This window comes from Paramisgurnus dabryanus, chromosome 1 (genome assembly GCF_030506205.2).
Source record: "Paramisgurnus dabryanus chromosome 1, PD_genome_1.1, whole genome shotgun sequence".
Taxonomy (NCBI): domain Eukaryota; kingdom Metazoa; phylum Chordata; class Actinopteri; order Cypriniformes; family Cobitidae; genus Paramisgurnus; species Paramisgurnus dabryanus.
Genome location: NC_133337.1, coordinates 1,710,356 through 1,722,700, shown reverse-complemented (window position 1 = coordinate 1,722,700; position 12,345 = coordinate 1,710,356). Strand labels below are relative to the sequence as shown.

Below are 12,345 nucleotides of genomic sequence, written 5' to 3'. Positions count from 1 at the left end.
ATATCACTTTTATTTTAGTAGCCTATATTACTTGCTTTTAATAACAAAAGTCCAGCTGATTTAATCTGGTTATCTTTTTTTTAAGGTAAGTACAATAAAAATAGCAACTTATTCCTTATTTACCAGGAAACTCCTACATTTGCGGACATATTTGAAGTGGTGCTTTGCAATTTATTTACTGTAAACACAAGTATTTTAGCCAAATATAATTTATGCAATGGCAAACCAGAATGAAACAACAGCAGATATCAGCTCCCGCTAAAGCAAAAGACGACTACATGCGTAGGCTACTGCGCAGGTGTAGAACGCGCGGCCGTCTGCAGGAGGTTTGCTGGAACGCGATCCTGAGGTGAAATTTCTTTAAGAGGTTTTAAAAACGTTCTACACTGTGGAGTACAGCTGCGAGTGATGTTAGCAGGATCCGCATGCTGGATAAGGTGACTGGTTTTGTTAATACATGACTCACGCATTCATTCAAACAATGTTTTTCAAGAAAGTTGCTAGCTAACGGTAGCAGGTTAGCTAGCACATAAGTAAGCCTAAAATTTATAAACGTAACTGGCTTAGAAAACTCTGTTTCTGTCAAGGCACAGTGAAGAAACATTTACTGAAGGCTTTCATTTATGTTTTTTATATGTAATGCAGAACAGCATTTGTGAGACGACATCAACTCATCATCCGAGTGGACAAGAACACCAACAGAGGAAGCCAAGCCGCAAAACAATGAAAAATTGTCATGACTTTTTATTTTAAATAAAAGTTATGTGATAATAAACATTAAGTGTTGGCTTAATTATAGTGTTTTAAAGATGTTTTGAAATAAGTTGTTTTAAAATAAAAATAACAATATTCTGTATGTTTTTGGTAGGGCTGCACGATTTGGGTAATTTTTCCCATTGCGGTTATTGATGCTAAAATTGCGATGTGCGATTGCGATTATACTAAATGGTATCATGAGTCAACTTGATGGGTTTTAAAGAAAATCCACACACAGTTTAGCTAAAATTTGTATTTGTAAAACTAGAAATGTTTTCGTATTGCCACGTGATGTAGCAACTGCTCAGTGTCAGTAATCCTAAATCCAAAATACCGCCATACAACAGTTTTTTTTAGAGTTTTTTTTAGCTACCAGATCACTGTCAACCTCCTCTGCATCCATCTTCGCTCAGTTATAAGTGACGAAGCACACCACACACGTGCATGCCACACGTGGACTGCCTTTTTTGTTCATTTTTCTTTCTTTTTTTAAACGGCAAGGAAAATCATCAAACTGTTATCAGAAAGTTTGTGTTAACAAATTTATTTATTTAATACAATTGCAACATTTTTGCTGTCATATAATTGCACAGGCTGACATCGCGATTGCGATTGCGATGCGATTAATTGTGCAGCACTAGTTTTTGGTATTTACCCTATAACATTTTATAACAAGAGGTGAACAAAGCACCACTTTAGTTTACAGCCCGCAAATATGTGAGTTACCTGGTACATACACAGAACAATCGGGGAATAAGCCCCACTTTAGTTTACAGCCCGCAAATATGTGAGTTACCTGGTACATACACAGAACAATCGGGGAACAAGCCCCACTTCAATTTACAGCCCGCAAATATAAGAGTTACCTGGTAACTCCTGTATACATATACAGATCAAAGAGGTACAAGTTGCTATTATTTTTATTGTGTGTTATATTTTATTTGCCGACGTGGCTTGTAGACATCAACTGTATACAAAACACTTCATCAGGTAAGTAGCAAATATGAAAAAAAAAAAACATATTACACATAGACCATATTACCCATAGACGTAAGTCATACATACCACGTAATATTACAATAGGTACCCTGTAGTTATGAAATACTTAGAGAATAATTTTCCATATATTCTTACCCCCTTATTACCCCAAACTTAAAATATTATTCCCTTATAACTACAAGTACGTACTGTAGAGGTACTCTGTTGTTACAAATAGATACGCTGTAAATTCGGTTTAATTACGCGGTACTTTGCGGGTCGTAAAATAAAGTGTTACCAAAATTTTCAGTCTTGCACAGTATCATCAACATCAGTAATGGTAATAAGGGCTCTTTTGTTTCTACTGTTGTGACACGTTTTAATTTTTTTTAGAATTGATCCTGCAAGATGCTGCAGAGACGGAGCATCCTGTGCCTGTGTCGCTGCCTGCTGAAGAAGAACTAGAGGACATGGAAGGAGAAGGGCTGTTTGCTGCATACCATAAGAGGCAGAAAAGGGATGTTGGGACCCCACCAGTAGTACAGCTAAGTCACTATATTGATATGGCAGAAGGACAGAATGCCCTTTTGTTCTGGGCACTGAACAGTAAGACTCTTCCTTCACTCTTTCAAGTAGCCATCAGAGTCTTGTCAGTGCCTGCTTCTAGTGCTCCAGTGGAGCGAGTTTTCAGCCATGGTGGCATCATTTTGCATCTCCTTCGCACACAAATGACTGACAGACTTTTGGCCAATTTGATATTTTGCAAAGGCAATGCAGTGCAGGGGCCTCCCTCCACCTGTCCACAGCATGCATGCGCACACACACTCACTCTCTGCTCATCACCTGTCCACACATCACTTTCTCTCTCATATTATCGTGTTGGCTCAGTTTTTCAGAAGTAATAATTTTGAGGAGTGAGGATTTTATTGATAACATGTTTAAGTTAGCCCTAAGTTTAGGCTAAAAGGACCCATGTCTATTTGAAAGTTAAACTTTAAATATTAAAATATGAGGCAATATGAGGTCAAAACAATACAGGACTGAAGCTGCTGTGCATTGTTCTAGTGCAATTTTTTTACTGTATTTGATTACTGTTTTATTGTATAAAAAGAGGTTTAAATAAATACAAATCTTACAGACATACATGATTTGTATACATTTTATTTCTGTAAGAGGACTTGAAATGACTCGAAACTAAAATGGTAGGCCTTTGGACTTGACTTGAGACTTGTTGGCTTTGACTTTTGCCTCGACTTGGGACTTGCCTCATCTTTGGCTCGACTTGACTCGGGACTCGAGGGCAAAGACTTGAGACTTACTTGTGACTTGCATAATAATGACTTTGTCCCACAGGTTGTAAAACATTCTCTAACAGCAGTCAAGTTGACATTGTTTGTATCAAACAAGTTGTGCATTTGTTGTAACATTAAAACAGGAGATCAGACTTACTCTGTGCTCAAAGTGATGCTCGGAGCTCCATTCCTCTGTGGGTGAAAATGCTTTTTTATTGGTTGTTGCATTAAATCTTACCCAGATACAACAGTGCTATTTTCTGATTAGCTATTGTGTAGCCTCTTTCTTTTTTTGATTGGCTGATAAGTTGCATGCTCGATCAGAACTACAGGGGAGACAGGCTTGATAAAAAAGAGGTGCGGTGCGGCCAGATACCTTTTGGGCGCTGCAGCATATTAAATATGTGATAGTTTTTCTGCATGACAAAGACAATGTGTGGCGGGTGTGCATGACAAAAGACTGAAAGCCCTGCTAAGACCGGGCCCTCGCAATCTCAAAACACTACCGGCCCACCGAAGTCCTGACTCTCCCGATTGCCACTCTGATGTCATCACGCACTGATGTCACAGTGTCATTTAGCAACTTTTAAATTATTCCGCCTTTATCAACTTCCTCTGAATTGTGCAAGCTTCACATGCGGACTTGTAGGAAAATTCAGGGTGCCATTTGGGACAGGGGCATTTTTATATCATAACATACACTTTTTTATTTTACATTAACAGCAAACACAGGAAATAATAAAAAAGTAAATGGTAAAGGTTTAAAACTTTTTAATCCCTTTTAATAGACTATAATGCATTAATCCCAAAAAGTATAGTCATTGATATGATATACTGTTTTGAAAGAACTAAATTACATTGGAATGTTAATATAAAATAAAAAGCAGCTGTTAACACATTATCATTTATATTTGTAAATGCAAAAAGAAAACATAACAATCTGTTTTAACAGCTGGTTTATTCTGGTATTACTACATTTGAAATTGTTAATAATTTAACAATTCAATGTTTACATTTAAATACAAATCATCAAATTGTTTGTTCACTTGAAAAAAAAATTATTTAGATCAATTTGTACAATGACAAGATGAAGACTTTGACATCTGTACTCATACTTAAAAAAAGAAACATGGGTTATAGGGATAGTTCATCCAAAAATAAAAATTCTGTCATAATTTACTCTCTCTCATGTTGTTACAAACCTCTGTATACATTTCTTTGAACACAAAGTAAAATATTTGCAAGAAAGCAGTAAACAAAAGCACCACTGACTTCCATAGTAGGAAAAATATCAGTCAGTTCAAAAATGGCTTAAAATATCTTCCTTTGTATTTAGCAAAAGAAAGAAATGAATACAGGTTTGTAAAAACATGAGGGTGAGTTAAAGATGAATTTTCATTTTTGGGTGAACTATCCCAAGTGCTGGTTGAGTTAGGGCTGTCAGTACACATAAACCTTTACTTTATGAACCTCTCGATCTTCACACTCCCTCTTTTTGTTGTAGTAGTAAAATGTATTATCTCGACGTTGAAGCTTCTTTACAAACCCAGTGTCTGGCCAACGGTCAATCTGGAGCAACAGTAGGCAAGTTATAATAAAGTAAAAAATGTGGAAATTTATTTATCAGGGAACTTTATAAATACTTAAGAAATGTATTATGCTCAACGGTGCTAAATATACATTAGGTAACGCTTTACAATAAGGTTAAGTAAACATAAGTAAATGCATTAACTAACATATAGTAAACAAACAATGAACAATATAGTTTTCAGCATTTTTTAATGCTAGTTAACGTAAATACGTTAAATTAACTGTTAACATACGTAAATTCGTGTTAACAACAATGGGTACCTCCACTTGCTTGATTTGTCTGTACTCCAGTTCATCTCTGTATCCAGCTTGCTGGAATCTGTACAGGTTCTCAACCTCACCTGTCCATTGCTTTGCTCGACTCATGGACTTTGGTTTGGCGTTATTGTCCATCAAAACAGAGGACATGTTTTCTGTATATGACAACATACGCAATTTTACTGTATTATTCTTGAAAACAAGTGCAGTTTTACAATAGAACTTATTTTTGCAATATATTAATAAGACAATTTAGAAATATAAACATCAAATAATCGTTTAGAATTCCGGATTCACAAAACATTGACAGGTAACATTGACATTTACAGAGAAGAGGCTTTACGTGTTGTTACTGAATCACAGCTGCAGATTAACATTTATAACTATAAATACATAACTATCTCAATAGTAATTGTTAATAATGTTTTATACAAACGTTTGGCGTGAGTGATAAAAGCGAAATCGTTAAACGTTCGTTTAGTAAGTTACTGTTTGCTGCGTTTCCAAGACAACAACTGTACGTAAAACAAATATTGCTGGCCAATCGAAACCATACCCGAGGAAACGAAGAAACGAAAGTTTAGTTGGCCAACCAAAACCATTGCTGGAAATTGTAGACTAGTAGATGTGATAAATCAAAAAGGTTAAACTGACATTTTTATTTAAGAGCATAAGATTTATTATGCGACTTTTTCTTGTCCAACAGATGTCGCTATACTTACAGATGTTACTTTAGATATTTTAATCACGTGGTTTCAAACGATGCCTACAGAAAATTACATACAACTCATTGGAAAACATCCTACTGGTCTGTGTGAGTATTGTCAAGAGGACGAATCAGTGGAGCATGTATTATGTTTTTGCCAAAAGTATATTACAGAGAAAGAGAAATATTGAGAAGGACACCACAGAAGTTATAAGAAGTGTTTTTGAAGGAAACTGGGTTAATAAATAGAATTTAAATTATCTTATTAAAGGAAGTTAATTTTTTGATTTATTATTATTTTTTGGTTTTGTTTTTTTATGTTTGGGTAGATAATTTGGTTCACACTCCATTATAGTAGGTGGCGGTAATGTTGGATGACACCCGCTATAAAACACAAGGAAGAAGAAGAAGAAGAAGAAGAAGAAGCCGACAGGAGGGAAGACCGATTGCTGTACAAAATCGCAAGTATAGAGTGAGCGAAGGCTATGATGTCCTGTCATTTTAGGTGTTTTTGAGTTTTTGGTCAGCCTTTTTGTATGCATTCAATATGAGCTCTTTTGCTGGACGCATGAAGGAGTATCCCACCATCTCCCTGGACCGTTTTGACAGGGAGAATTTACATGCCAGAGCCTATTTTCTTTCTCATTGCCATAAAGGTAAGTCAGCAAACTGAACTTGATCCTGCAAGTTTCCTACAGACAATGTCAGTTTGTTTGGCATTAATGTTTTTACCCACTCATAACAGATCATATGAAAGGATTGAAAGGTCCTTTGCTAAAAAGAAAACTGAAGTTTAGGTAACTTTTGTGCTAGAATCGAATGCATATCATTTCATTTTCAACAAGTAACGTTACTGCAGTTGTACATGTAACTAACTTGACTCTTCATTAGTTTGACTATCAAGCTGTACTGCTCATTTGTGACAAAAGAGCTTCTGCTTAGTAACCCAAAATATGGATTCTGGGAAGATCACATTGTAAGCATTTTTCTAAATCAAGCACCTTTTCATCATTTATATAATAAACTGTTGGACAGACTGATGCTCATGCTGCCTTTAAAAGCTTTTAATGCTGGTATCAAATATCAGGTGGCCCTGGAATTGGACAGTCCGACTCACATATCACTAATAGATGAAATCACTGGAGAGGTGGGCATTAAACTTCTTGTTTATTGATATGTAAAAAAATCAGAGCAGTTAATCTTAAATTGTGTTTGGCTTTTCTTTTTAGTCGGAGGATGTTGTTGTTACTTTGCTTCCTGCTGGACATTGTCCAGGATCAGTTATGTATGTAACTTATGCCAATAAAATTGATATGCCATTTAATGCCATTACAATCTTAAAAAAAATTCAAATATAATTTTGTTTATGTAAAACTTAATTTTGTTCTTTACATCTGTGGGTAGCATAAACTTTCAAACATTTCTTGATCTTTCATGAGATTTATACAATAATGTGTTTATGCAGGTTTCTCTTTGAGGGTTCTCAGGGTACAGTGTTGTACACCGGAGACTTCAGATTGGCTATTGGAGATGCAGCCAGAATGGAGCACTTGCACTCTGGAGACAGGTGTGTCCAGATCCTTCATGTCTACATTTAATTTCCTAAACCTTTACTTATAACTAATTGTTATCACACAGCGTCATTTAAAAAATATAATCAGATTGTGTTTTCAGAGTAAAGGACATTCAGAGTGTATATCTGGATACTACATTTTTTGATCCAAAGTACCATCAGATCCCTAGTAGGGTAAGAATTTACACTAACCTGAATTGCATTACTATACAGAGATTTCTACTATACAGACCATTTAACTAGAGATTCTGTGAATTTGTATTAGGAGGCTTGTTTGTCAGGTATAAGACAGCTGGTACAAGACTGGATTTGTAGGAGTCCGTACCATGTAGTTTGGTTGAACTGTAAAGCGGCGTACGGTTATGAATATCTCTTCACCAACCTTGGACAGGAGTTCAGTTCACAGGTCAGAGATTTCTACAGATGCTTTTTCTAATTTTTCTTTCTGTCTTGTTTACAAACGTAACACCATTTTCCATTACAGATACATGTAAAGAGCTTAAATATGTTCAAGAAAATGCCTGAAATTTTGTGCCATATGACTACCAACCGGGCAACGCAGATCCACGCCTGCAGGCACCCCAAGGCACACTTAATTTCTTTGCATGATAATACTGTACCTTTATCTAAGAATCATTTCATTATCTTTTATCTTGGCTTGTTGACTGAGATCAATATTTTGATTCTTTATTAGGATGAGATTTTTTTCAGAGCTAACAGGTTACCCTGCGGCTCCACGGCTCCAGACGGCACTCCACTTAACATTATCAGCATCAAACCCTCAACCATATGGTTTGGAGAACGGACCAAAAAGACTTCGGTCGTTGTCAAGTGGGTGCAGTGTTTCATCATAATGTGGTCTTTACACTCACAGGCCAGTTTTAAGGTATATCATGCTAGTACCGTGTTTGCCTTCAGAACTGCCTTAATTCTTCGTGGCATAGATTCAACAAGGTGGTGGAAAAATTCTTCAGAGATTTTACTCAATACAGGATTCCCACGGGTCCTTGGAAACTTTGTGAATCTGGGGAAAAACATTCAAGGCCCTGGGAAGTTTTTGAAAAATAAATGCATAGATACAGGTCATTGAAAGTGCTTGAATCTATTTTATGCAAGAAGTTTTCTGGAAAAAAAATCCATATTATTCCCTGTGTAGTGTAGGATAATATCATAAAATTTCTAGGCTTTTAAGCACAAGTGCTAAACTGTTCACTTTAAATGCTTATATCTTCTGTATGCGAATGTGGATTCATACCAAAATGTTTTTTTGCATAGTTGTGTTTGACACATGAAAACGTCTCGGGTTACGTATGTAACTGTTGTTCCCTGAGAAGGGAACGAGACGCTGCGTCTCCCTTGCCACACTTCCTGCGTCCCTGTAAAGCCGTCTTTGGCAATATTTCAGATTGTGATATACTTCCTGGCTCCTGTCTCACCCTGTCTTTGTCGTTAAGCCCAACCATTGGTTAAATTTGATATACACATTCAGAGGCACTTACCATTGGAGGCGTCCCCAAAGTGTCACTGCAGTGACGCAGCGCGAGTTCCCTAGAAAGGGAACTGTAACAATGTATCTTAAAAGGTAACACGATGTAACCTTGCTCTCACTTGAAATGTGTCGCCACATTTAGTCCTTGAATTTGAGGGTATTGGACCTGGAAAGTCCTTGAATATAAAGTTAACTAAGGTGTGAGAACCCAGCAGATTTGTCGGCTGCACATCCATGATGGGAAACTCCCATTCACCCACATCCCAAAGGATCTCTACTATGGCATGGAGATCTGGTGTCATTTATTAAGCGTGCGTATGCACAAAACAGGGCTGGAAACATGCGTACACCAGTTCCCACGCAAAGGTTGTGATCTACAAAAAAACAAACTGGGAGAATGGGCTTGCAGAGTGGGATCTGAGAATGATTCATATATGCACACTTGCAGGTTATCTGTGATTTATAAAGGGAACATTGCTTTGTTTTATAAGTCTTAATATTTTTTGGCGTATGTGCGTATGTAGACTTTAAGTTAGGATCCTACTTACAGTTTTATAAATGAGACCCCTGGTGACTGTGGAGGCCATTAGAGTAGTGAACTTATTGTCATGTTCAGGAAACCAGTTTGAAATGATTCAAGCTTTGTGACATGGTGCATTATTCTGGACCTGGTGATCAAAAAATGGGTACACTGTGGTCATGGTCAGCAGCAATACTCGGGTAGGCCAAGGTGTTTAAACAATGCTCAATCGAGAATGACATGTTTGTCAAGTATGGAACGCATACTCGAAATGTGACACCTGAATTTAACGCATCCCAGTGAGTAGTGAACACATGCACTGCATGTCGTGCCCTTCTTCAAGGGCAATTATGTTGCAACCTGCCAGCCATGAGATTTGAACTAGCAACTGTTGGGTTACAACCCGACCTTCTAACCCCTAGGCTACAACTGCCCCTAATTGTCCCAAGAAAATATTCTGCACACCATTACACCACCACCAGCCTGAACTGGTGATACCAAGAAGGATGGATCCATGCTTTTTTTAGTTTACGACAAATTCTATTCCTACCATCTGATTCTTGCAGATGAAATTGAGACTCATCAAACCAGGCAACATTTTTTCAACCTTCTAATCTTCAATTTTGTGAGCATGTGCGAATTGTAGCCTCAGTTTCCTGTTCTTAGCTGACAGGAGTGGCACCCGGTCTTCTGCTGCTGTATGCCATCTGCTTCAAGGTTCAATGTGTTGTTCATTCAGGAGATTGTATTCTGCATACCTTGGTTGCAAAGGTTATTTGAGTTATAGTCTGCCCATTCTCCTCTGACAAGGCATTTTGTCCACACAATTTCTGCTTACTGGATATTTTCTCTTTTTTTTGGACCATTCTCTGAAAACTCTAGAGATGGTAGTTTCTGAGAAACCCAGACTAGACTGTCAGGCATCAACAACCATGCCACGTTCAAAGTAAATCAAATCCTCTTTCTTCCCCATTCCCCAAGTTGTTTTCACCACGTCTAGAGTTGTGATTGGCTGATAAGCAATTTGTGTTAACGAGCAATTGAACAGGTTTATTATACCTAATAAAAGTGGCCAAGTGAGTGTATATTTTTTATAAAATGTTTTTCAATGTTTTTTTAATCACCGAATGTGACTTTCGTTTTAGGATGGGCAGCAGTTCTTACAGAGCCTGTTTTTCCTTTCATTCTTCTTATGCAGAGGTAAGAAACATACTTTCCAAAAAAGATGCAGAATATTTTTCACACCTACACAATAATACGCCTTTTTTTAAGACTTGTGATTCTACTTCCTGTGACTAGGTCAAAGACTTCCTTTCTTACATTTGTCCTGTAAACATCTACCCTAATGTCATTCCCTTGGGACAAACAGTAGAGGATGTTATAGAACTGTAAGGACTGGCCGTTCTGCTTTTGTATGTGAATTTTTTTTATCACATCCTATATACTTTTTGTAAAATTCAACGCTTTTCTTTAGATTGAAGCCACTGTGTAGGCGCCGCTCTAGAGGGGAGGAGATTGTCTACATGCCACTTGGAAAACTCAAAAGAACCAAAAAGCAGTGCACATCAGAAGGTATGAACAGTTTTCAACATCAGTTGTGGTTGCAAACAATCCAAAAATAGAGCACACATTGGAGGAAAAAAATTAAGTCATCTAATCCTTATAATATAAAATGTTTGGCTATCAATCTTGACCAAAGTTTAACCAGGATTTTCATCAATCCAGGCTCAGACAGTGAAGAAGACTTGTTTGCGGAGGTTGCCATGGCTCCGAGGAGGAGGAAGATGTCAGTGACTGATACAACCAAGGTTACTGATAACACCCAGCCTCACAGCCCCAATAAAGATTCCCTCGAAAAAGACAAAATGTATGTCTTCCCAGAGCCCCTCCCCTCTACACAGCCTTCCAATTACATAGATTGCACAGAATCAAATGATGATGATGATGATGACGACGAAGACGATGCTGAGCTTTCAAATGTCATGGGTGACGAACCCCCTAAACCTTACCCATCTGGTGCTGCTCCACCTGGCACAGAAACTACATGCCCCATAATGACTCCAACCACATCCAGTTCTAACACACCACAATCTAACTCTGCTCCGCCCCGCTGGGAAAATTTCTTCAAGGCAGACCCAGTGTTGACCGATGAGAGCGAGTTTGATAACAGCCAAAATACTCAAACCTTATCCACCGAAAACACTGCACCTCAGTCCCCCGAGCTATTTCAAGATGATGATGACAGTAGCATTTACCTGACCTCCTCACAGTCCACTCATGTATCTGATGTAGGTACAGAGAGCTTTAGTCAAATAGATACTGTTCTTATACATGTGGATGACAGTAAGACGACAAGTAACCAAGGGACCAATGGGGTGTTTCAGGATGGGAACAGTAAATCTGGTGAGATGGGGTCAGATGCAAATGAACCCAAAACAGAAACCAGGGAGCAGAAATCAGATTCACAGGTATCGTCAGATTTTGAGCTTCCAGCAACACCTGGTTCTAAAGTCTCAGAGCCAGACGACCTAAAAGACCTGTATAGGAAGTTGGCGGCAGGAGAGGAAGTAGTAATAAGAAAGATTTTTTAATTTAAGTCAGCCTTTACATTCTTTTGTACAAGAGCATACCTCAGTGGTTACACATTTCATAACCACCATCAATTTAGAACAACACAATAAGTCCTTAAGCAACTATCTTGACTTTGTTCTGTAATTCTGCTTATAATTTCTTGTAATCACATATTTTATTTGCAACTTTGTTGTTGACTACAAAATATTTAATCTTTGTTTTATTACAGTGGCTTTATACTTTTTATTTTTTTTGCAACACATACCAACGAACAGAACAGACAGGTCACTGGGGTATCACATACAGATAAGATGTTCATGTACAATTAACTTTATGTCAGGGGTTGCTCTCCAAATAATATCGGAAGAGAGAGAATGAAAAAAAAAAAAAATTTATTTATATATATATATATATATATATATATATATATATAAATAAATGAAAATGAAAACATCCACCAGGGGAATATATGTCTAAAAAAAAAAAAAGAAAAGAAAAAAAGGTTCAAGGTCCTCTCATAAAACAAAAAGCACAGACATTGCAAGACATTTACAACCTCTCATTATGTTCCATCCACACTCCTATACGTTATCCATTTTGACCAGTACTTGT

General features: G+C 37.3%; 2 protein-coding genes across 4 annotated transcripts; one reads left to right on the top strand and one right to left on the bottom strand.

The window, feature by feature from the left end:
* Positions 1-3,965: 3,965 nt before the first annotated feature.
* meig1 (meiosis/spermiogenesis associated 1) lies at positions 3,966-5,566 on the bottom strand. 2 transcript variants are annotated; one of them, XM_065259967.2, is made up of 3 exons: positions 5,431-5,566; positions 4,878-5,029; positions 3,966-4,595 (listed from the first exon to the last, which is right to left on the bottom strand). In XM_065259967.2, exons 1-3 carry the CDS (start codon positions 5,474-5,476, stop codon positions 4,467-4,469), a joined length of 327 nt encoding a protein of 108 aa, XP_065116039.2. In that variant the 5' UTR covers positions 5,477-5,566; the 3' UTR covers positions 3,966-4,466. The 2 variants fall into 2 exon arrangements, with proteins under 2 accessions (XP_065116039.2, XP_065116040.2); XM_065259968.2 differs by having other exon boundaries at positions 5,311-5,433.
* Positions 5,567-5,989: 423 nt separating this feature from the next.
* Positions 5,990-12,160, top strand: dclre1c (DNA cross-link repair 1C, PSO2 homolog (S. cerevisiae)). Of its 2 annotated transcripts, XM_065265841.1 has the most exons (14): positions 5,990-6,236; positions 6,326-6,377; positions 6,472-6,556; positions 6,668-6,727; positions 6,810-6,865; positions 7,046-7,147; positions 7,255-7,327; positions 7,419-7,559; positions 7,638-7,739; positions 7,848-7,984; positions 10,308-10,362; positions 10,462-10,550; positions 10,637-10,734; positions 10,888-12,160. In XM_065265841.1, exons 1-14 carry the CDS (start codon positions 6,128-6,130, stop codon positions 11,751-11,753), a joined length of 2,025 nt encoding a protein of 674 aa, XP_065121913.1. In that variant the 5' UTR covers positions 5,990-6,127; the 3' UTR covers positions 11,754-12,160. The 2 variants fall into 2 exon arrangements, with proteins under 2 accessions (XP_065121913.1, XP_065121914.1); XM_065265842.2 differs by lacking the exon at positions 6,326-6,377 and having other exon boundaries at positions 6,116-6,236.
* Positions 12,161-12,345: the final 185 nt, after the last annotated feature.

Excerpts from the sequence above, each read along its gene's own strand:
- meig1 (XM_065259967.2), bottom strand. The coding sequence starts at position 5,476 with ATGGTTTTGGTTGGCCAACTAAACTTTCGTTTCTTCGTTTCCTCGG. Across the intron at positions 5,030-5,430 it reads TCGTTTCTTCGTTTCCTCGG|AAAACATGTCCTCTGTTTTG; the intron begins GTATGGTTTCGA and ends TGTCATATACAG. Across the intron at positions 4,596-4,877 it reads GACAAATCAAGCAAGTGGAG|ATTGACCGTTGGCCAGACAC; the intron begins GTACCCATTGTT and ends CTGTTGCTCCAG.
- dclre1c (XM_065265841.1), top strand. The coding sequence starts at position 6,128 with ATGAGCTCTTTTGCTGGACGCATGAAGGAGTATCCCACCATCTCCCTG. Across the intron at positions 7,740-7,847 it reads ACGCCTGCAGGCACCCCAAG|GATGAGATTTTTTTCAGAGC; the intron begins GCACACTTAATT and ends ATTCTTTATTAG. Across the intron at positions 10,551-10,636 it reads GTAGAGGATGTTATAGAACT|ATTGAAGCCACTGTGTAGGC; the intron begins GTAAGGACTGGC and ends GCTTTTCTTTAG.